This window comes from Chroicocephalus ridibundus, chromosome 18 (genome assembly GCF_963924245.1).
Source record: "Chroicocephalus ridibundus chromosome 18, bChrRid1.1, whole genome shotgun sequence".
Lineage (NCBI taxonomy): Eukaryota > Metazoa > Chordata > Aves > Charadriiformes > Laridae > Chroicocephalus > Chroicocephalus ridibundus.
The window spans coordinates 5,552,339-5,575,722 of NC_086301.1; the positions used below are offsets into that span (position 1 = coordinate 5,552,339).

Sequence of the window (23,384 nt, forward strand, 5' to 3'; positions counted from 1 at the left end):
GGTTATGGGAGACACCGATGACCAGGAAGAGAGCTGAGCTACCGTTCCTAGGCGACGCTAACGACGGCTTAACGGGCAGGCAAAGAGGCTCACGTTCCTAACTTACAGCACAGGCTTTTTGGGGGAACAAACGGTTATTAGGGTCATTAACACCCAAGGTTAGCTCTACATTGAAGCTGCGGGCATGGAGCCGAGCAACTGAGGCGGGACCGACTCCTCTGCTGTGGCTCAGGGGAACCCGACGCAACTGCCGATACCGACAGGGGGTGAGGACAACCTCCTCTTGCCAGGCCGTCCGGCATCCTCGGCTCTCCCCAAACTGCCTCCCAGGTGCTCGACCCACCTGCCTCACCACCCCGCAACGACAAACCGCTAAACAAGCCGACGCGTACTTCAAGACTGCCCGCTATCTCGGTGGCCTTTGCACGGCTAAATGCCCGGCCCGCTGGCCCCGAGACGCCCCGCTGAGGGGTCTGGGGGTGAGGAAGGCTCGACTCCCCCTCTGCTCCCCTCCAGACACACAATAACAACACATGAGGACAACACAAGGCAGAACAGCCAGGGACACGACACTTCGAAGCACAGAGTCTCGTGACTTGCTCGGCTCACGCTGCTCGAGCTCGTGCGCTCAGGGAGAAAACAACGGAAGAGATAAATCACGTGACGACGGATTATTTACAACCTTGCAAAGACACCTGCACGGGAGATGCCCGGGATGATGGCAGCTCGTTGCCAACGCGGCGTCTCCCGGCCAGGGAGAACAAAACTATCCGGGAGGAAGAAAGGATGGGTTGGCTTTGGGGGTCTGGAGTGACACAACACACGGCACGACCATCTCAAAACAGTGACAAATACCACAGAAGCGTCTACCGAGCCCCTGCTACGCTGGGCAGCGCGCCCGCTCACGCTAAACCAGTAAAGCATCCCATACACACCAAAGGAAGGGAGACACGAGATAGGCATCGCTCTCTGCGAAGACACGCGGGAGGACAGTGGCAAAGGGAGACCAGATTTCCAGAGGCACCCTTCCTCCTAGCCCGCGATGCTTCCTTCCTTCTTTTAACCACGTTTTCCTTCCACTTCTTGCAAACGCCGCGCGCCTACAAGCCGGCCGGGTCCCCGCATTTGGGGTCGCCGGGACTCTTCTGCGCTCCAGCCCCATCTCTCCTAGGGAAAACAGGGTCTCCTACAAAGTCCTTGTGGGTTTCATTAAGTCCGCTCTACACGCTAGGGAAGGGTCCGCAACACCGCGAGGGCTCCAGGCCCTAGGAAACCGGAGCTTTCCTTCAAACGCCCTTAGCGGTGACTAATGCCAGCCTCCCACCCCGCTCCACGCTTTGCTTACCGTGGGCTGGTATTAATGTCGCCCACGGTCACCGCTCGCCACCGGGTGGGATGGCCGGGAGCAGGATGGGTTGCAAGGAGGAGGACAACGTCAAGATGATGTCGGGAGGGGATGGAGGTCCCCAAGCCCCGCTTCTCCCGTAGGGTTCAGCAATGAGGACGTCCCGCCTCGTACCCTGGCCAGGGAAATATCCCCGCCGGGGTGGCCGGGGACTAGGTTTGACAAATCTATCAAGCTATTACAGCCCTTCCCGGCCGTGAGCCGTCTCACGTGGATGCAGTGCTCTCATCCCAGCTCCGGCACACCAAGAAAAGAGCCCCCGGATGAGGGTACAAAGCTCCTCCCCCTCCCCGCCTTCTGACCTTCCCGTCTCCCTCTGGCACCATCGCTAAGAATACATCTGCTTGGCAGGAGAGGAAAACGCGACCTGGAAGGCGGCAGAGCCACAGGGGCCGTTTATTTTCAGACAGGCATGGGGTGCGTGGCGCCACAGCCCACAGTGTGCCCCCACGGGTTTGCCGTGACAACCCTAAGCACAGTCTTTTCTTCCACCGGTCAACGCAAGAAGATGCCTTCAAACACATTCTCTCCTAGGAATTCGTCAGAGCGAGACGATGGAAACCCGCAGCCAAGTCCTAACTTTGGATCGACGGTGGGCCCCAAACACCTCTGAGCAGCGGCAGACGCGGTGCCTGAGCTGGGAGGCGCGTTTGGAGACTTTGGCGCTTCCCCTGGTCTTGCTGTGACCTCCGATCCGTGGGCCGGGGCAAAAAGGATCACAGTAGCAAATGCACCTTTCCCCAGAAGACAAAAAAACCCCCATCCCCTGTCTTGCGCATCGTTGGACTCGCCATTAAGCCGCGTCCCCGCCCCGACCAGCTCGCTCGGCCCTACTCACCGTAGAGGATCATGCTGGCGTTGGTGTTCCCTAGCTGGTTGGAGGCGACACAGGTGTAGTTGCCGTAGTCCTGCTCGGAGACGTTGAAGAAAGTCAGCCTGGAGAAGAAGGCTTTGTTCTCCACTTTCAGGCCTTTCTGTCCTTCAGCCAGCCTGGGAGAAAGGCAGAAGGAGAGAGGGTCACGGGGATGCCGCCCGCTATTTTCCGTGACCCGCTATCCCCCGGTCCTGCCCAAGAGAGGGGACATTGAGGGTGGGGGGAAAAACAGGCGTGAAGAGGGAGAAGGGAAGGTATTGGGAGACATATGGGAGATGGATGCGGCTCTGCTGGGTTTTGACCCTTTAGATGCCAGCCCGCGTCGTCCCCATGATGTCTACAGGCATCCTCACGGACGCAGAGTCACTGCTGAAGGCTTTGGGGCTGGCCAAACGCCGTGCGGAGGGAGGGATGCTCACACGCCCAGGGAGGGTACAGGGGAAAGGCTCCTTCTCACCCAGGAGAAGAGCTGACTTCCCTCTCGGGTCAGCCTCCGGGGCTCCTCATTCCTCCCAGTTCTGCAGGACGCCTTCTTGTGCGTTCCCCTGCCCTGACCCCCGCACGCCCCTGGACCTCGCAGAGAGGAGGAGACGGGGCCGGCAGCGTCCACAGGCTGCTGCAAACCCCTTTGGTGGACCTTAACGCCGGCGCCGTGGTGCTTCTCGGCCGCCACGAATGCTGAAGTGTTAACCAAGTGCATTGACTTCCCTGAACCGGTGTCCTGTGGCTCTGTCACTTGCTGATCCCTCCCAGGAGGTGCCGGATCCCCATTATCGCCCCCGCGGGGCTCCGACAGCCGACCCAGCCGGGCTGAGCCCCCTTCTCCCGCCGCTCTGCAGGCCCTCGTGATCTGACCTACTTCTGAGCGGAGCCTTTCGTCCCCCACGCGAACCTCCGCCGCTTTGTACCCTCCACCCGCTCCTCTCCTCCCGACGCAGCCCGAGCAAGCGCCCTCAGCCTCCCCTCTACCTTCTGGAGCACCTTTTCCACCCAAAACATGCCTCCTAATTAGTGACCTGAGTGGCTCACTGCGCGTTGGGATGCTCCGCAGCCTCTCTGGGCTTCTCAGGGAGAAGCAAGGCAAAAATGGGTTAAAAAAAACCCCTTTGCTTGGGGTCAGAGCGAGACATTAGCGCAAGGGTGGGCTGCGCTGCTCCCCTCCTCGGTCCCCAGCCATGGCCGCCGCTTTGGTGGGACGTGGGAGATGCTGGTTGGCCTGAAAGGGCAACTTTCACCCCAACGCTGGGCAGGCCGTCCTGTGGCGTAGCAAACCCTGTCCCTCGACCAACACTGCGTCTATTTTGCCTTTCCCGAGACCAAGGGGCTGACGCTGCCTTCTGGCCAAAGCGTTTAAAGAGATGACAGGGGGTTCATCCCCTGCTAAGTGCTTGGATTTGGGCTGCCGGGATCGCTCCCGGCCGGTATGCCTCACCCAAGCAGGGATTTACCGTGAGACCGTAAACCGGAGGCATGGGCAGCAGCGATGCTGCCTACCCAAAACATGTCTGATGGAGGCTCCTGCAAAAAAAAAAAAAAAAAGAGGGTCCCCCCGCCTGAAATGCCTGGCTCGCAAATGCCGAAGCTGCCGGCGCTGGGCGCGTGCCCTCCCGTTTTGCCCCCGCCCCGGGCTCTTACCGCTTGTCATCTTTGTACCACTGGAAGTCGGCCGAGGGGACGGCGGAGGCTTCGCACAGCAGGATGCCCTTCTGCCCCACCGGCACCCCGGTGCTCTTGGCGTCCGAGATGTACGGCGGGTCTGCGGGGAAAACGGGAAACCTGGGCTCGGCTGCCTCGGAGCGTCCCGCCCCCTCCCCTTGCTCCTCCAATTCCCTTTTCTTTGCCTGCGCTTAGGAAGCAGCCCAAACCACCTCAGAGGCCGTGCCCGGCTCCTGCCGCTCCAGAACTGCTGTCCAGAGGGTTGGGGGGAGATGGAGGACCCCACGCCGCAGCCCAGCGAGGGCTTTCCCGAGGACCGGAGCCCCACGGGTCTCAGGAACCACGTGTGACCCTGTGCGGGCCCCAAACGGCGGAAGGGGGGTGGCCAGAGAGGAGATTTGGGACATCTTCATCTCTGTGCCTGAGCACAAATGGTGCTGCTTTCTTCCTCACGCTCTTTCTCTCTTTTTTTTTTTTTTTCTAATGGAAAAACATTCCTATTTACTGCTCACTTCTTTCCTCTCCCCGGAGGTTATCGGCACAGCATCTCACCATGGGCGGAAAACCCAGGTTGAGGGAGACAGCTGAGGAGGAGGTGGTGGAAAAAAAATGGAGCTCGACTCGAAAAGAAGGGGGAAAAAAAAGGGCAAAACACCACCTGCTCAGACAACTGCCGCCGCCTGTCTCGGCTCTGGGGGCGAAGGCTGGGTTCGCCCCGCGTCCCACGGCTAAAATCCCATCCTCGCTCCGTCCCCGGCCCCTCCGAGCTCCTCGGCTACTCACAGTTGACGGTGACTTTGACTCGCTGGACGACGGGCGCCGCCACGTCGTTGGAAGCGCTGCACTCGTACTCGCCCGACTGCTCCCGCGTGATGCCCGTGATCTCCAGGTACTCGTCCTCGCTGATGAAGCCCACGGCTGCGGGGGCAGAGGGAGAGGGCTGTGAGCGACGGGGAGGCACGGCAAACCTGTGTCACGCTGCCCTAGGACACCCGCCTTGTCCCAGCCACGGCACCCCGAGAAAAACCCTGCCAGAAAGGTGCCTGCTAGCGCCGGACTGCGGTGGCCCCAGCCGCGCCGGAGCGTCGCTTGCTGGAGATGCGCAGGGTGGGCAAAGTGGTCCTTGGCAAACCTGCACCGTGCTGGAATCGCCTGAAATCACCTCTCCTTGGCGTCTCCGCATCCCGCCCTCCCGCCGGGATGGCACCGCCGGGCTCGCCCAGCTCTACACAGACACCCCTTCTCTTATTTTTCACCTTCGATTATTTTGCGGCCACTTTATTCCCATTAGTTGCGGTGCCAACATCTCCCTTTAGCTCCTTCTCTTCATCCCTGTGCCTCTCCAAGCTCATTTTCGTGATACTCATAGGGGGCTGCGTTGGCCCCCCTCTCCCGCGCTCGGGCTGTACCACGGCTCCTGGTTTTTCTCAAAGACGCGATCGGTGGCTTTTTCCTTTTGTCTGGCATTTTACGTCCCCCCCTTCCTTCCAAGAGCCCGCTTCGCTTTGAAGCGCTCCTGGAAACCCACGGCGCTCAGCTGGCGCAACGCAGGTGTTGAGCCGTGATAGTCTCCAGGTTGCCGGAGATCGCGGCGGTACAACAAATGCAGAGTTAAATAAAGAAACTCGGCAATTAGGACGCGTCTGTCAAACGTCCCGGAAAAAAAACGCCGCTCGCCCCCGAAATGAACGGCACGAGCGGGATTTTGTCAGCCCCCGAACCGGGACAACTTCTCCCTTCCTTCCCTTTACGTCTCCCCGTCGGATCTCCCGCCGCCAAGATGCCGTAATTACTGTGCCGAGCGTCTCCGAGCCCAGTGTCACACTTAATATTCCTATAAATTTTAAACGGTAGTCCTTGGTACATATGTGTGGCAATTGGTGTCATATTTTAATTAGGCTTGCCCTACACCATCTGAAATTAATAATAGCTCGAATTACCAGTGTAATTTATAAATTAACATTGCTGCAGCATTAGGAAATAAATTAGCTCTGGACAGCTGTTTCTGGGAGTGAGTGCCAATGGCAGAGAGGCCGAGTGCGGGTCCCAGGTCCCCAGGGAACGTGAGGAGCTCGGTCGGCGGAGCCCTCGCTTCCCACCCGTCTCCTACCGTCCCCACGCTACCGTGACCCGCCGGGGCTGTGGCTCGCCACGCTCGACCGGTCAACCGTAGGCATCTCGCTGCAGACAAATATCAGCAAAATATACAGGCGGGATGCTCCCTTCAGGGCACGCGCCACCTTCTGCGTCCCCCCGGCTGATACTTTTATAGCATCCCTTCCCGCGGTACATAAATAGCGAGCGTGGCCACACGCCACCACCCGCCGTCTGGAAAGCACACGTACGGGGGGGGGGGGGTTGCCCCATTTCTGTATCACCCCCGCACGGCTCGACACAACCAGCACCCCGGGCACCCGCTGGCATCCTGCTGCCGTCCCCGGTGCGGCTGTCGGCAGCTCAAACTGCTGCAAATACGCTCAAAATTCATGAAATCCCGCCCGGGCTCTCCCCTCACGGCGGCCACGGGACTTTGCAGGTCAGCCCAACCGGGGACCCCCCGCATCCCGCTATCATGGGCGGATCTAACTGGGAAAACAGCCCTATGCCTCCCGGTGAGCTTTGGAAAGGGGTGAAGCGAGTTTTCCCTGTGATGGATTGCCCACGTCCACCCGCGCCCCCGGCCCCGCGCCGAAATTCCCACCCGCGCGGCCAAAACCGCTGCGCTCATCGGTACTTTGCACGACCGACGGGCTGGATATGAAGGCGTTACCCCCCAAATCGATATCCTTTGGAGACGCACAAACTGCAGCGTTACGTCCAGCACTGCGCGCCGCAACAAAAAAAAAAAGAAAGGAAGAAAAAAAAAAAAGGAGAGAGGAGAAAAAAAAAAAAAATCCCTTTCATGGCTGACCTAGAATCGGCTTCTCTGTAGCACAGCGCTGCCTGCTGATAAAATAACGACACAGCCGGTGGCCTTGGGATGCTCCGCGCGCAAATCTGACTCGGGTTTGTGCAAAGGCTCAGATAACGCTCTGCTTCCCAACTAACCAAAGGCCTTTCCCGGAGCCGGCTCGCACGCGGCAAGAATTAGCTCTCGCCGTAGCCGAGCCGTAGTGCGAGTCCCCGGTTTGATCTGGGAGCAAAGCGGCTCGAGCGCATTTCGTTACCCGGCAAAAGACTTCATTAAGTAACCGCGAGGGTCAGCTTTCCACCTGCAAAAGCTGGGGAAATTGAGAGATGAAGGCGTCCTTCTGTGCCCGTGTAGTGCTGAAGTCTGAGATACGCGCGCGGTAATCGGCCGACCGAGAGGCAGAGAGCGACGAGTTCAGGGTTTGAGGGTCTGGCACGCTTTGTATCGGCATCCACGGGATTTCGGATACAGCCCGTCGATGCCGACGTGCAGAGCCCACCCCGGACCGAAACGGGATGCTTTGCAGAGCTAACGTCTGCTCTTGCCCTGATCACGATCTGGTGTTACTCATGCTCAGACGACGACGACGACGACGACAGCATTAGAAAGACCATCCTCGTTGGCGCCAGCCACAAGGAATAAGGTGACACCAGGGATCCCTGCCCCAAGGGCACCGCTTCACACCGGCAAAGCGTGACACCAAGCGCCAGGGACACCCCACCACAGCCCCCATTCCAAGGGCTTTGCAGGAAAACTGGGTCTGTAAAGCCGCTTCACCGCCAGATTTTTCCGGCGCCCGTGTCAACCGAGGGGCGAAGGCGCGGATCGAGAGTAATTGCCCAAGCGCTCGGCTCCCTGGCCTCTGCGTTTTTGCCTATTTATAATGGGAACTCTCGTCGATGGTTGGACAAATCTCATTCATTAGTGACTGCCGGGAATGGAAAAAACAAATAGACGGGACCCGGGGAGCGGGGCCGGGGTTAAGCAAACACAATCTGTAAGTGCAGACCTCGCTTTATAGAAAGCAACAGGGTGCCCGTGTCACCGTGGCTGCTGGGGTCCCTCGGGGCTGGCGGGGCGCGGGAGGGACATTTATCTGCTCGCCGGGTTGCATGGGGACACAAATGATGCTGTGGGCGACGGAGAGAGAAAAGCACCAGCCCAGGTTTTGGATGGGGGTTATTTCTCCACCCGCTCTCACATATATCAGGTCCTTTGGGATTACTCCTACTGCTCGCCCAAGGCTGCGCCTAGAGAAACGCGATGGGCACCCAACCGCCACGGTCCCCGCCTCCAAAAGCACCCGGGGATGCTCGGGGCAGGGCTGCCCCGTGGCCCCACGGCCCTGGGGGGCTCCCCCGGGGCCAGAATAAGCTCCTGCTCTGCCTGAATTGATGGCGGGAACTTCTCGAGGCTGTCTCTGCTCGAGCACAATTAGGAGCTGAAATATTGCGGGAATTAATGGGAGAGCTCTCTCATCTCCTCAGGAGCTAGAAAACCATCACAGCCAGCACCCATCATTATTATTATTAATACTTATAATATAATACAGGCCAGAAATGGATGAGCCATGGACTAGGCAAAAACCTAATCCTTGCTCATCAGCCGAGGATGATGAACTAACCCCGGTGCCAGCTGGGGAGATGGAAAACCGGAGCTTGAATCCGCCTGCTCGGCGAGCGGCGGCCGGCGCACGGAGCGCTATGTACTTATTTAGGTCTTGCTCTGCCCGACCTGCGACTCTGCAGCTCTCCACAAAAAAAAACCAACCTCAAGCGAGGGGAAGCTGAAGCACCAAGGGGCAAGGGGGGAAACTCAGCCCGGAGCCGCAAAATAGCCGAGACGGACCCGGTGAATAATCAATAATCAACATCATGAGCAGAGCTGGGCGGACCGAAGGGGTGACACCGTGGGGTCCCACCTGGTGCAGATGCGATGAGGTGCGGGCAGATGCCTCGTGCATCCATAGCCCTCCCTCCTTGCTTCTCCTCCTTTTCCCAGCCCGACTCGTCTCCCTCCTGCCTCCTCCTCCCCGTTCACTTCCATTGAACCTCTGACAAGATAATAACTCACCGGAAAGCGAACACATGTTCCCAAATTAATTACGTGCCGCTGTCCCCCGGCTCGCCATCGCGGCCGTGTTCAGGTCTCTAGGACACATCGCGTACCGCTTTCCCTGGCTGAACGCTGACCGCGAGGCCATTAAAAAAAACACTAAAAAAACTGAACTGGGAGCGAGGAATTGCCCCCTGCCACCCTTGTCCTGCCCTGCCAGCGATCCGGAGGGTCCCGAGAGAGACAAGTGACACCGCCACCGTCATTGCGAGCTCCCGAGGACCACAACCCTACTCGCAACGCCGTGCCGCTGCCTTGGCCCGGCACCGATCCTCCTAGCCGGGATCGGCCGGAGGAAGAGAATATTTTATGGAGATAATTTTATTAAAATGTTTACAACAATGCAGATATCGACATCTCGCTTCAATCGATAGCGCAATTTATTGTCCTTCAAGGTGAACATTAAGCCAAGCTTGCCCATTAGTCAATATTTACCTCCAAGGTCTATAAATCTTTATACAGGCTTCAGCGGATGTTGGCAGCGGCTGATTCCAGGTAAGTAAAAGTAAGAGCGTGAAACATTGCTCCTTTTGGAGGTGAAACAGTAACTAGTTAATTACAGTCCCTACAGCGATCCTGAACTATCAATTTATGGCTACTTCTGGCAATAAAAATTAACATCGCGCAGACTCCCGGCTGCGGGTGACGCGCTGAATATGAGAGCCATATATTTCAAACGTCACTCCCATGCGGTAGTGATGGCCGCCCTATAACAGTTTATAGTAAATAAGTATAACACATAAAGGTAATAAGAGCGAATTGTCGGCGCCCAAGACCTGCTTCAACTCCCCCGCGCCGTGGCAATGAGCGGAAAAGAGCAGGTTGGGTGATTTAGTAGCATTGCTCGGGCAGCTCGGCTCCCGGCACGCGGGGAAGGAGGTGGGGGACGGAATTGCCCCAAATGTGAATTGCTCAAAGCAGGAACGACGCAGCCCCGGGTACGAGGGCAAAAAAAAAGGACTAAGGCTGCACACGCCCTGGCCGAAGACCGGGAATCACCTACTTCAGCTCTTATTAATCAGTATTACCCACTCCTGACTGCTCAATTAACACAGGAGGAACAAAGTTCAGGCAGTTCGCACATTCCCTTTCCCCTTTTTGTTTGATCAGGCAAACGACACCGGTGAGGGCGGCTTCCCCTCCGCGCTCCCCACGCTTTCCCGCTCCCCGGTGCCGGCTGAACGCCGCCACGCTCCGGCGGAGAAAGACTGGGGGTAATTAACCTGCTGGAAACCATCCAGAGCGATCATTAAAAAAATGATTTTTTTAATTTTTTTTTTTTTTTTTTAAGATTACCCTATCGACCCAGGCAAGCGCGGCGTCCTCCTCTCCTCCTCTCGCAAATATTACATCCCCGAATCGCAGGCTCCAGCCCATTTCCCTCCCTTAGAGGGGTGATCCCGCCCACACGACCAGAATACGGCACTTTTGGGGTATGAACCTCCTCCTCTTCATATTTCACAAGCCTTCAGAAAAAGGACAGTAACCCCCAAAACAGGCACACGGTGTATCAAAGACTGCATCGTGCTTACATGGGGCCAAGTCTCTCCCTCTTTTTGAGGTTTCCCGACAACAAGGAAAGAAGTCTCTCCTCTGACATGTTTTTCCGTGTTAATTAGCATGTTTCTGTGGCCTGATGTTGTGTGAGGCCCCAGGGGATGATGCTCTCGCTGCTGGGCTTTTGCGCGGCGCTCAGGGCTGCCTGAGTTTTACAAGAGCAGCATGGGGTCCCTCCTCATCCTCATGCCCAAGGCGGGGTGACCGTCACCAATTGTACCACTAAAAACAGTGGAAACAGCCTGTTTTCCTTGCTTATACCCTTCATTTAAAGGGATTCGGTAGACCTTTCAGAGTCAATTTTGCATCGTGCCCTTGTACCGGCAGCGTGGGCTGGGAGGGAGAGGGATGGCCAGTGCCAACTGCTGTGCCGAAGGCTCCCAACGCAAGCTGAGCAAGAGTTCCGTGCTTGCTATGAAGTCCTTCTCCTGCACGGTATCCATGTCCCCGCCTCCCCTGGGCTGCAGGAGTCTCTCCTCGTGCAGCAGCTACAGTCAGCCACAAGACCACGTTTGGGACTTACTTGTCATGGATTCATAGAATGGTTAGAGTGGAAGGGTCCTTAAAGACCATCTCGTTCCACCCCCTGCCCTGAGCAGGGACACCTCCCACCAGCCCAGGTTGCTCCAAGCCCCGTCCAACCTGGCCTTGAACCCCTCCAGGGATGGGGCAGCCACAGCTTCTCTGGGCAACCTGGGCCAGGGGCTCACTGCCCTCACAGCAAACAATTTCTTCCCAATATCCATCTCAATCTCCCCTCTTCCAGTTTAAAACCCTTCCCCCTAGTCCCGTGGCTCCCCTCCCTGATCCAGAGTCCCTCCCCAGCTTTCCTGGAGCCCCTTGAGGGCCTGGAAGGGGCTGGAAGGTCTCCCCGGAGCCTTCTCTTCTCCAGGCTGAACCCCCCCAGCTCTCTCAGCCTGTCCTCCCAGCAGAGGGGCTCCAGCCCTCCCAGCATCTCCGGGGCCTCCTCCGGCCCCGCTCCACCAAGTCCACATCCTTCTTGTGCTCAGGACTCCAAAGCTGGACGCAGTATGTCGTAAGATAACTCAAATATTTAGCTGTTAAGTGGGCGCACGCAACACACCTCACTAGTCACTGGGACACACAACTTGCAGAGACCCTCCAGAGACCACCCCATCGCCTGCAACCGGTCGCTCAGCCTATATTCACAGCCTAGAGCCTATATCCACCACAGACGGCAAAAGCAAGGCACGGGGAGCCGAAAATTGACTGGGGTCCCCCCGCATACAGCCGTGATCCGCGTCCAGGGCCGGACCTCCCCCGCTGGGGACGCCTGCCCGGTCCGCTCACCTCGCCAGCGCTGCCTAACGCCGCCGAGTCGCTCCATTATAGCACCATTGTGAAGAGTTTTTAGCTTAAAAGTCCTTGAAAGTTTCCCACTGTGACTCGTCAAACAAGATCTTTTTCACTTTTCCTCTCTTCTCCGCTAACAATATTTATACTCATTTCTTTTATTGAAATCTATCTGCCGCCTGTTCTATTAAAGCCGCCTGAGTGGCAGCTCCTATTCTCCGGGAGCCCGCAGCCCATCTATTCTCCAGACAATGAGGTACAAGCAGTCTATCCTCTATTGTGCTTCCCGGCCTTCGGCTCTCAAATCTCCCATCTCAAATAGGCACGTCAGGGACGCCTCCAACACAAAAGATCGGGATCCCGCGTTGCGTGGGGGCTTCCCGGTGCCGGACGGGCTCGTTGCCCTCCCTCCCCCGGGGCGAGCGTCTCTAGGGGGATGCTGCCGCGGTACCCGGGATCCCTCGGGGATGCTTCTCCCGCATCCCCTGAGCACCGCGACTGCACACGCAACGCCTCGCTGCTGCCGGGATGTTTGCGCGCCTCAGACAACTTATTTGTTACCGGGAATAAAAGAGGAGCATTAAACCTTTTGTTTGCAAGAAGTAGTTCCTTGGGAAATAAAAGGATTATGGAAATTAATATTTAAAGGAACAAAACAAAACAACTCGGGGACCAACCACCCTTGAACGAGGCTCTAACTCAGGAGCAAAAGAGGCGAATAAAGAATGAGCCCTTTTATTTCGGCGCAAGGGAGAGCCCGGCGAGCTCGGAGGCGGCCCAGGGCTCGGCAAAACGCAGCCACCGTCCTCGGCCTCTCCCGGGATACCGGTAAGGACATCGAGCCCCCGGAAAAGGTCCAGACGGCACGTGCCGCCCCGTTAGAGCAAATTAGCAACGGTTGCAGTTCACAAAGCGCCTAAGTGGTGTCACGTCTATAGCAAAGACGGGCGTGGGGCTCATTAGAGGGCTACTTTTCTTAACGATACTCATGCATTATTTGGAAACACAGAGCCGGACATCCTCCTCCTTGGCCCTCGGGGTCCACCAGCTCGGAGGGTGAGGTGGTGGCCCTCGCGGCGGCACCGGGAGGGACGGATGCTCCCAGAGAAAAGGTTCGGCTGCGACCGGCACCGAGCCGCTTCCCACGGAGCTTTTCTGCCTCCTTGCAGCAACGCCGGCAACGAGGCACATGAAAACCGAGGATCGAGGCTCCCGCGGAGCCAAGCCCTCTCCAGAGTTCCGGATGAAACGGCAACTCCCGGCAGCTCCGTGCTCCCGCTCGAGCGTCGAGGATGCTCTCCGGGCACCTCTCCTCCTCCCGCGCTCTCTCCCGCAGCCTAAGCCAGACCCTAACGAGTCCTCTCTCCTTCCTTCCCTCCCTCTTTCTTCCTCCCCGCGATTTTTTTCCCCGTTGCTGCTCGCAAGGTGAGAGAGGACAGCGTCGCCAGAATGAAAGATTCTCCTGCGTGCCCTCTCCCAGCAGCGGCCCTAATTCATTTTTCATGGCCCCTTGCAGTGACAAAAGCCGCTGCTTCTCTCTTGTAAGCGTGCGCCATGCCATAAGTCAAAGCTGATGTGCATTTTCCCCCTGGGTGTCGGAGCTGTGCTTTTGATTTAATTTGTCCTGTTGTTTGGCGCTCAGCCTTTGCCGGTGAGTTCCTTTGGAGAGGCGGCAAGGTAGAGCCCCATCGGCGGGGAGGGGGCTGCCTGACAGATGGGGTACGGTGGGGTAGTGTTTAAATAATTTGCTGCGATGATACCGAGACGTTGGAGAGTGACAGATGCTGCCGGAGGAAAAAAAAAAAAACCAAACCAAAAAAAACCCAAAAAACCCCAAATCGCTCAGACAAAACACCCGCACATCCTGGTTGCGGGAGCGCTTGCTCCCGGATTAAATCCTGCCGCGACTTGGCTTTCCTGCAGCCCGTCCCATTTCTGGCAGCTTTCTCCCTGTCTCCAGGAGAAGCCGTGGCGCACAAGGCTCGGCGGGGAGAGATGACACCGAGAAATGATGTGTTCCTGCCGGGACTTTTGCACAGCGCCCCCAAAAAACCCCAACCATTCCCTGCTGGGGAAATCCATCGAGATCCACCACAGCTCCTCCCAACCACGCGTCCCTGCGTGCCACCGGCGTTGCTCCGGAGGCGACGGCGTCCCTTGTCCCCTGCCAAACTCCAGGAGCCCCCTTTTCCTCCGGATTTGTCTGAACACCAGCTGCTGACGGCCAGGACCGGAGGGTCCCTCTGGCTGCAAATTTAAACCCAAAGGCTTTCTCCCCAGGACAAGCTCTTAAGAAGCAATTGCAATCCAAAGCGTTAAACGGCTGTAACCCCAGTTAAGCTGTATTTCAGCCGCATTAAGAAAATATCCCTAAGATGGGAAGCAAGTGGCATAATGGCATTAGAGTGAAAAAAAGCAGCATCAAGTGCCAGCTAAATCCATCCCGAGTGCTGGCAAGGAGTCACGGGGATCTGGGAAACTTTCCCTTCTCCCTGCGTATGCCTGCACACGGAAAGCCTGGACCGTATAGAAACCCCTCGGTTTTCTATAGACAGGGGATATTTTCCTTCCCTCCTCTTCCCCCGGGACCCCCCGACCCCTCTTCACCCCCCCAGCGGCGGCAGGGTGAAGCTCGCCGTCTCCTCTCCATCATCTTTAGCCCGTCTTTATTTTTTCAGACAACGCTATTTTCCAGCCCAGTGGCCTTGCTCTGTCCCTCGTGTTTTATGGCACTGATGTCTCCATTTCTGGAGGATCGCTCGCAATATTTGCGGCTTGTGGGGAGAAGCCGGGGGAAACGCGCGGGGCGGCGAGATGGATCGCCTCGGCACGGCCGGGGGACTGGCGAGGGAGCCTTGACCCCGGGGAAGGGAGATGGGGAGCGGGGAATTGCGGAGATGGATGGTCTCGGGGCACTGGGAGGGACTGGGAACACTGGGACGGGAGAACGGGCATCGCTCGAGCCCATCATCCCCTCTCCAGGCCTCCTGTGAAGGTACGGGCCCCGCTGTGGGCGCTGGAGGGCAGCGAGAGGCATCGCTCTGCCGGGGAAAAGCCATTTTAAATAAGAGCAGTGTATCACAGGAAGGGGAAAAACCCACGGGCTACGGCATTGCTCTGGCTTTAAATTATACTGTAGGAGGACAAAAATAAAAAGAGAGGAAGACAGAGAGAGAGAGAGCGGCAGGAAAAAGAATTGCCATTGTTTTACCAAGCAGATGGGAAAGTTCAGGGGATCAGAAAAAGACTATTATTATCTTGACTCGACCGAGAGAAGATGGGAAAGGAAGAGGCATTTTTTTCCTCTGCAGTGAGTAGCGCCGTGGCAGAAGACATTTCAGCAAAGAATCGGAAGGAAACGGTGCCGTGGGCTCCGGCCAGCGCCCGAGTTATCCCCACGGCCTGGGCACACCGCTGGGATTTGGCTTTTTGTCCCCTTCCCCTGGCAGTGACACCGCATCACGCACCGGGGGCGATGGGCAGGGGAGGGGGTGACCGGGGCGCACGTCCCTCACCGCCTCCAGCTGCGGCAACGGGCCAGCTGTGCCGCCAGATGTGCCCGCTGCCGGTGGCACTGCAGCTGGGGGCATCCCTCCGTGGCCCCGCCGGCTTTCTGGTCCCCCGTGCCGTCACCGGCTGCCCGCCTGGCGTCAGGGCAGGACCGCCCGCCCCAACCGCCCGGCCTCCTGCTGCCCTGCCCCAGAGCATCCAATTTAGAATCGTGGAGTCATTTATGTCAGAAAAGACCCTTCAAATCATCGAGTCCCAACCGTTAACCCAGCACTGCCAAATTGCCGAATCCACCGGGTAACCACGTCCCACAGCGCCACGGCTGCACGTCTTTGAAATACCTCCAGGGTGTCTTATTTTCTACAAACCGTGCAAGGATACACTAAACACGTGACAAATCTCCCCGCTTCTCCGGCTGGCCACGTCACCGCGAGCAGAACGCGATATTTTTTCCCCTCCCAATTCACGCGACAAGCCCTTTTTTCTGCGCGTGCAACGGCGCCCGCACCTCCGGGGCTATTCCCTGCTGTTCTTTAGCTTGCTACGGGGCAGCCGAGCAGCTCCGGCTCGCGAGCACCTTGCAGCTCCTTGCCCATCCGAGCGCAGCAGCGTTTCTCAGCCTCACCAGAGACAAGAAAACTCTTTTTCTACCCGCGTTCAGGCAAGGGGAAGGGCACAGCCCCAGCGCCCATGGCGCTAGCCAAGCACAAACACCAACAACCGATTTACAAACCGGAGCAGACACGGGCGCAACATCTTCCCAGCCAAGCATCAACGAGAGGGAAAGCAGATGTCGGAGCACCCCTTACGCACCACATCCCTCCTTGCCCTCGCTCCCCAGTTTTTTTCCCTTTCCCTCCAGCATATTTCGCCCAGTTTCTTTCTCTCCTTCCCTCTTTCCCTCTTCCTCTCTCCGCCACGTGGTCCTTCCCTCAAGTCCCCACGCCTCGCCTTGTCACCTTTCCCTTCTTGGCATCCTACCTCCCCCCCACCCCCGGGACACGGAGAGGGGCTGGCAGCCTGCCCTGCCTAATCCTGCGGCTACCGACTCCTCGCGCACTTAATATTCACGACAGAGAGAAACATTTCACGGCGAATTGGACGCACATTCAACTGGAAATGGAAATTTTATGACTCTTCTCACTCTGCGCCGCAGATTACACCAGCTGAGAAAACATGGAAGCAAATGAACAACCTGTGAACTGTAAAGTATATTAATAATGAAATCACAGCCCGGGAAATGAAGGCTTTATTCTGTTTATATTCTGCTCCATTAATAGAGAGCGCTCACGCTAGCTCCACCCCATTAGCCGGCAATCTGCGCAGGGGAAGAGCGCAGGGGACGGCAGGTGGACGGCTACGCGGGACAAAAAAAATCTCCGTCCCACTGGGATGAGCTTCACAAGGGCAGGAGTTTGGCTCAAAGTGGTATTTCCTTGTGCCGCCTCTGCCGACGGACGGTGCCGGCAGGCGGGCACAGGAGATGCCTTTGGCCTGGGTGTTCTGCCCCGTGCGAGCTCGGTGAGCAGAGGAGACATTCCAAGGGAAGGAAGGGAGCAGAACGCGATGTCGGGAAGAAGCAGAGCACGAATTCAGGGGAAAATCGGCTCCAGAAGCCCCCCAGAAAGGCGCCGGTGCCAGGAAAACCATCCATGTGCAGCTTTACGGCAGAGCTGTGCTTCCTCCCCCTGCTCATTCCCATCGCCCTCCTGCCAGGGGTCGGAGCATCTTCCCCACCTCCCCGAGCATCCTTCCCACCCCTCATCGCGACATCCTGGCCCTCCAAGGATGGAGGTACCCCGCAGCCCCGAGGCCACGCTGATGGCCGCGGGGGAGCGGCGGCAGACGGAGCCGGGCAAGCAGGGCTTGGGCAAATCAATATTTCGGTGCTATTCCTTGTGCCCTTGGCTGGGCAGACCTGGACCACATGTGAAGCAGCCCGGCCGGGCTCCCTCCTCCCCGAAAACAAGTGCGGCGGCTTATGCAAAACACATCACGGGAGCTAAAACGAGCCCGAGCCGAGTTTTCTATAGCTGAAGCGACCCGGTGTTGACAGAATGGGGACGCGTTTCCACAGCTCAGATTTTTATAATAATACCTCGGGGGAGTCGCTGGCAAAGTTTGGCCCAAATATAATTAGTTTGCACAGCTATTAGGGGCTGATAAAAGGTTTTAATTTGTGTGGAGATCTCTCGAATCTCAGACACTCCCGTCCCTTGCTCTTCCCCACGCCAGCCGAATGAAAGGCGAGTCCCAGGCAGGGAGCGAGACGCCAACACAAAGCCACGCATTTCCTCGGGAAGGAGGGATCCGCGCTCCTTGCTAAAGAAGGGACAGAAAATCTGGAACAGCAACACCGGCGGCATGTTGGATTTTGTCCGCCTTGTCCCACCGCCCCGAAGAAATAACTAAAGTATCCCCTTCTTCCCATGGTCAGCCGAGGCACCGCTGGGGATGGACAAAGGATGCCGGAGGGTGGGACACTCGGGGTGGCGACGGCGTTATGCCAGGCAATGAGAGCGCATCGGAACTTCCCTGCTTCCCTAACCTGGTCCTGCAGGGCTGACCAAATTATCATGAAGACGGGTGAGCTCGGGAGCGAGAAAAATAAATCTCCAATATTCTTAATAATATGGCTTCATACAGGGTGCCGGCTCCCTCGCGCTGGGTACGGCGGCAGCGGAGATCGGGGTGTTTTGCCACACTGCCGCGGGTCTCGCCCTTGCAGGAAAGGTCGCCGATGCCTGACGGGATGAGCCGAAGGGTAAAACACGGGGGTGCAGGCAGAGCTGCCTGCTTTTGCGCCCCGGTAAGGCAGCGACCTGCGGCATCGCCGCTCCGCGAGAGCCACCAGCCCACCCGCTTCCCCCAGCTGAGATAAGGAGCCGAGCACGCTCTGCCTCCGGCAAGGAGGGAAAGCGTGACATTGCAAAGCTATGTTTAGGGAATATGCTCAAGCTGAGAGGGTTTTTTGTTTGGTTTGGTTTTTTTTCCCCCCCTTCCTTTTCTTAAGGGGAAGGCATTGCCTCATTTGTAGCTGGTAGGGGTCTTGTTATTTTTGGACCAAGATGTGTATTTTCAAGGTGGCTACGCCAAATATGGTAACAAATCAGCTCGAAGAGTTCATTTCCGCCATGCGGAGAATCAAAAATATTACTTTTATATATACACAGACACACACACATATACAAGTACATAATCTCCCGTTCCTTAGAAAGAGCAGGAGGAACCAGGGCGCATCAGCGGAGGGGAATTGCTAAAAGGAGCTGCCCAAAGCCAAGCACATAACCGTGTTTAAGTCGCTCCTGGAGGAAAGCAAACCCTGGAGCCCGTGATGTGATGCCGCCACATCCTGGCTCCTACCGGGCCAAATCCTGCTCCCGTGGGAGCCAATGGAGAAGCTGCTGGTGCTCAAGGGGCAGGATCCCGTTGCCGATCACAGCGTGTACCAACGGCAGCCACCAGCTTCTCCTTCACCCTGACCATGCACAAAACCAAGGTCCATCTCAAAGTTCTCCTTCTCCAAGAGCACCGCAACCTGTTTATTTGCGCCCAAAGTGACCCAAAGCCACCCGTGACCCTTTTCCTGGTCGATCTGTCCGGCGCGCGCTGATTAAGCGCGCATCAAACCCGGTGGCAGATTTACAGGTTAACAATGATTTAGTGGAGTGCACCGCAGCCAAATTAATGCCAGCTATAATGTAGTTTACCTCATTAAACAATGCACACCAAGATCCTGTCTGTTGTAAAACAATTGGTCTCTGAAGCCTAGTGTTCATCTTCCAGGGTTGCTGGGAGATAATAAATGGGTAATATTCCGGCGATAATGGTAATGGAGTCACGGCTCAGAGCTAATATTATGGCAAAGCAGTAATTATTTCAACAGTAAACAAGGGGACGGTTGAGCTGCCGACAGGATTGGAGCCGGTTGAAATGCTTCAGTTAATTTAGCTAGAGCCCGGGCCCGCGACTGCCTCTTGGAAGGAGGACAAGGTGCTCGGCCACCGAATGAGTGTGCTGAGCCTCCGCGAGACACACGGCCACCACGAGACGAGGGGACGCACGCAAAGAGGTGAGGTGGGATGTCACGTTGGCACGGTGGCCAACCCAACGCCGCAGCTCAGGGCTGGCTCTGTGCTCCATCATACGGACAAGGTAGGACAACTCCTGACCCTTTTTTGGGACACCACTTGTGTTGGCTGACGCAACATCTCAAAAGGAGACAGAAGACCACGCGGAAGCAGGAGACCCAGGATGACCCCGGAAGCAGCCTTACACAAACCATCTGCGCTCTCCCAGAGATACTTCCCTGTAAAAAGGACCAGCAGAGAGCACGGCTCTCCGGTCTTAAGTTAATTAGATGACTTGAGGTAGGGTTACAAGGAGCCACCTCATGGGATGCTGGGCTGATCGCTGCGAGGGACAAGGCGGCACAGAAGCGGGCAGAGAATTTCCCACCCAAACGGATCCCCCTTCTCTTCGTGCCTCCAGATCTGATGTCCCACCTACCAATATCCCCCTGCCTCCTGTCCAGGGAGGACTCTGGAAAGCTGAAGGCAGCAAGCTTAATGGACAAACCTCTGAGGAGGGAGGATGTGCCCCTTTCCCAGGGATAAGCAACTCTTCAAGGTGGATTTTTTTTGCAGTTGCCTGTCCTCTTGTTTTAAGCCCTGCCAAGAGCCAGAGAGAATCAATATATCCAAATATACCGGACTTCTCCCAGAGTCCCTTTGCTGGTTTGCTGCTGATGTATAGACAGATGATCTCGTGAGACCTCTGTCACATTAGGCCATCGTGTCTCATCTATCTTAAGTGCATATACAAGCTGTGATTACTACTGCATCTGAGTGCCTCACGTCTTGAATATATTTATCCTCCCATCGGTCCTGCGAGACAAGGGACCGCTATTGTACCTCTTCCAGGGGGGACGTGTAGGACCACGGAGGTTAAACGGAGTGATCACTGAGGATATCCGGGCCGTGGCCACCTCGGGATCCTCCGAGCATCTCTCCTGTCTCGGGCCTCTGCCTGGCAAAGCATCCCGGTGGCACCTACCCCGCAAATCACAGCTCGGGCTCAGCTCAGGGCTCCGGCTCCGCACAGGATCCGGCCGTCAGCACCCAACCTAATCCTGAGATTAATGAGGGATTCCCGCTGTACAGACCTCTCCATCAGACCTCTTACGAGTAAATATACCAGCAAGCCAAACCGCAATGTTTCCCTACCCTGGCAGCCGCTGTCTGAAGCCTCACACCAGAATCCATCATACTACAGCAATAATCAAAAAGAAATTAGACAAATCCATGGCAGAAAACTCCATCAAGGGTTGTTAAGGATGATGACTTGGATGCAGCCTCTGGCTCAGGATGTCCGCGCATGGCAGACGGGTGCTGGGCAGGCAGATGTGCGTGCATCATGTTTTTTACACCCTTTCCTTGTGTCCCTGGCCCCATCAGGGCAGGATAACCACACGTGCCGTTGGACCACGGAGCTCTCGTTATCGTTACTGCTAAGCCGTGCCCCCTCCTCCTCCTGGGGCAGAGGCTGCCGAGCGCTCGTCCCTCCTGGGAGAGCCCACACTTTGATTCCTCAGCACATTTCCCCAGCTTAAGGGGAGGCATGACGAGCCTGGTGTCTGCAGCATGGATAAATATCCCCCGGTTAGCTCTGCTAGCGAGCAGCTCCGCGCGCTTCGGCGTCACCCCGTGCCCAGCAGCTCGGGACACTACACTCCCCCCGAGCCAAGAAATCCCAGCCTTTGTCCGCCGAGAGATGAAAACAGGGCTGACAACATGGCAATCGCCATGACAACATCAGAGTTACCCCCCCAAAATAAATAACAAGCCCAGTAACTATGGAAACACCTGAGTGACCCAAACCAGACTATTAACTACAAGACCTTTCTGCAGTTTACAGATGGCATCGGCACCGTGAGGCTGGGGACCGTAATACATCCGAAGCCTTGGAAACAAAGAGATGCTCGGCGCCTATGGGTGCCAGCTGGAGGGGCAGAGCCCCAGAGCGGTCAAGCCTCCTCCACCGAGGCAGAAGCAGCCGTGACTACACCAGCTCCCCCCTCTTGTTCCACCTCAACCCGTTCAGCTGCATTAACAGGCGTTGCCAAGGGCCAGTACGGCATTACAGGTAGACGTGGTGTTTAGCGACGTGGTTAAGAGATGGTTTTTGTCAGAGTTAGGCTGATGTTTGGACTCGATGATCTTAAAAGTCCCTTCCAACCTGGGCAATTCTATGATTCTGTGGTTACTGGGAGAAGAAATAGAAAAGGGAGAGAAGATAGGCTATAGCACATCACGTTTGGACTGGCCACGGCATCACAAAACCCTTCTCCAGAACCAGCCTCCTGCTTTTTTGCTCACAGCAGGAGGATGAGGATGGGCACAGGCAGGGCCAGCCACCACGCAAGGCTCTGATGGAGGCACCCACAAGGCCATCGCTCCCGCGATTCACCGGCAGGAGACTCTTGTTCAGGATCACTCATCTCCCGAGCTCTACAGCAAAAATGTTCTCCTCCTGCTGGCCGCGGGGAACTCTTCCAAGCCCCCAAACCAAACAGAGACTGAAAAACAGGCTTAGCGGCTTCCATAAGGTGGCAACAACTACAGACGCGAAAATTCAGCAGAGCTTACCAGAACAAGCCGCTAAACACATATTACACCAGACCAGAAGAATGCAAAGGCGAGAAAACATCCGAGCGGTAAGGGAGCTGGGAGAGGCTGGAAAAGGGTCTCGAGTGAGACCAGTCCCTGGGGAGCCGGGCTGCTCGCGGCGTAAATCCGCTGAAGGACCCGACCGCACGCTCCCCTGGTGAGCAAACACTCTTATTTGCTCCATTTCCCACCAAGAGCCGCGCAGGAGGCTTACGGCTGCCAAGAAAATAATAGAGCCTGTGAAGTGCCTTTGCACAGAGGAGCGCTCGCCGGCGTAGGCATGGGGACCGGCTCCTTCAGCTACCGCTCTGCCCGCGCCTGGCACCGACGGCGCTATCAAAGCCTCTCCCCAGCGACATCGGCGAGAGACGCTTACCCATCCGCTATGTAAACCCTTAAATTATGCACCGGCTTTGCCTCAACCAATTCTCCCCGGCCCCTTTTTCTCCACCACTCCGAGCGAGACGGAGAAAGCCAGCGAGAAGGAATGAAGGAACAGGAGGCGGCTCGCTCGAGACTTCCCCAGGGATGAGCGGCGAGGCAGACCTACAACCGAGAGAGGGGCCGGCAGCTCGCTTTGGGTCCCCCGCTCGCTCCTGCCTCTCCAAATTAGAGTATATCCTACTAGGAATGGGCTACCACCTCAGCATCTGCTATAGCACCTCTCTGCACCTGCCCTGGCTCTTGTTTCAGTCCCCAGGCTTCCAATCCTCCTCTCTCCTATGCGTGCAGAATGCAAAACGGAGATGTAGAGGTCCCCTTCGGTGGCTTGGCAGACCCAGAAAGAGAAACAGAGGGGGTGACTACGGAGACAGGCAGCCACCGAAGTTGTCTCGGGCCACCTCTGGGCTCAGCACCCTCCACCAGCGGGAGGCCAGACTCAAGTAAATCTCTGTGCTCGTTTGTTCCCTTTGAGTTTTGAAAGCAGAATGCCTAATCATGCCCCAAAATCAGGTAAGAGCTGCTGCTGCAAATTACACAGCGCCACAGGTAATTTCTGATTAGCTCACTCTTCCTCTCCTGGTGCATCCTCAGTTTCCATAGCAGCTAAGTCCTAAGTAAAATGGAAACATCTGGTTCAAGCGCAGGTAAAGATTCCCTGGGGAAAGAAACCTGCTGGATGGCAGCAAACACGGAAAATAGCCCTCGCGAAAGACAGAGGTGTCATAAGCCGGGAGCCCGGTTAGGAGAGGATGGATGGCACACGCGAGAAGGCACAGGAACAGGAGAGGAAGGTCCTGGGGACGCAGAAAGGAGAGAAGGTCTGCAGGGAAAATGAGACGTGTCTGAAAAACAGGCAGTGAGTGAGGCAAAACCACATTGTCAGGGTAGACAAGGGGAAGAGGAGAAAGAAGAAAAGGCTTCAAGGTGGGA

The 23,384-nt window shown here is 56.7% G+C and overlaps 1 protein-coding gene across 8 annotated transcripts in view; it reads right to left on the reverse strand.

Annotated features, from left to right (window-relative positions):
* The window catches only part of LOC134524855 (protein CEPU-1), a 364,606-nt gene that overhangs the window by 3,843 nt on the left and 337,379 nt on the right, over positions 1-23,384 (reverse strand). For all 8 annotated transcript variants that reach the window (XM_063355071.1, XM_063355078.1, XM_063355077.1 and 5 more), the window contains 3 exons: positions 4,719-4,853; positions 3,915-4,035; positions 2,244-2,395 (listed from right to left, as the gene is read on the reverse strand). In XM_063355071.1, coding sequence (XP_063211141.1) covers positions 2,244-2,395; positions 3,915-4,035; positions 4,719-4,853 — 408 coding nt within the window. The remainder of the gene's footprint in view (positions 1-2,243; positions 2,396-3,914; positions 4,036-4,718; positions 4,854-23,384) is intronic.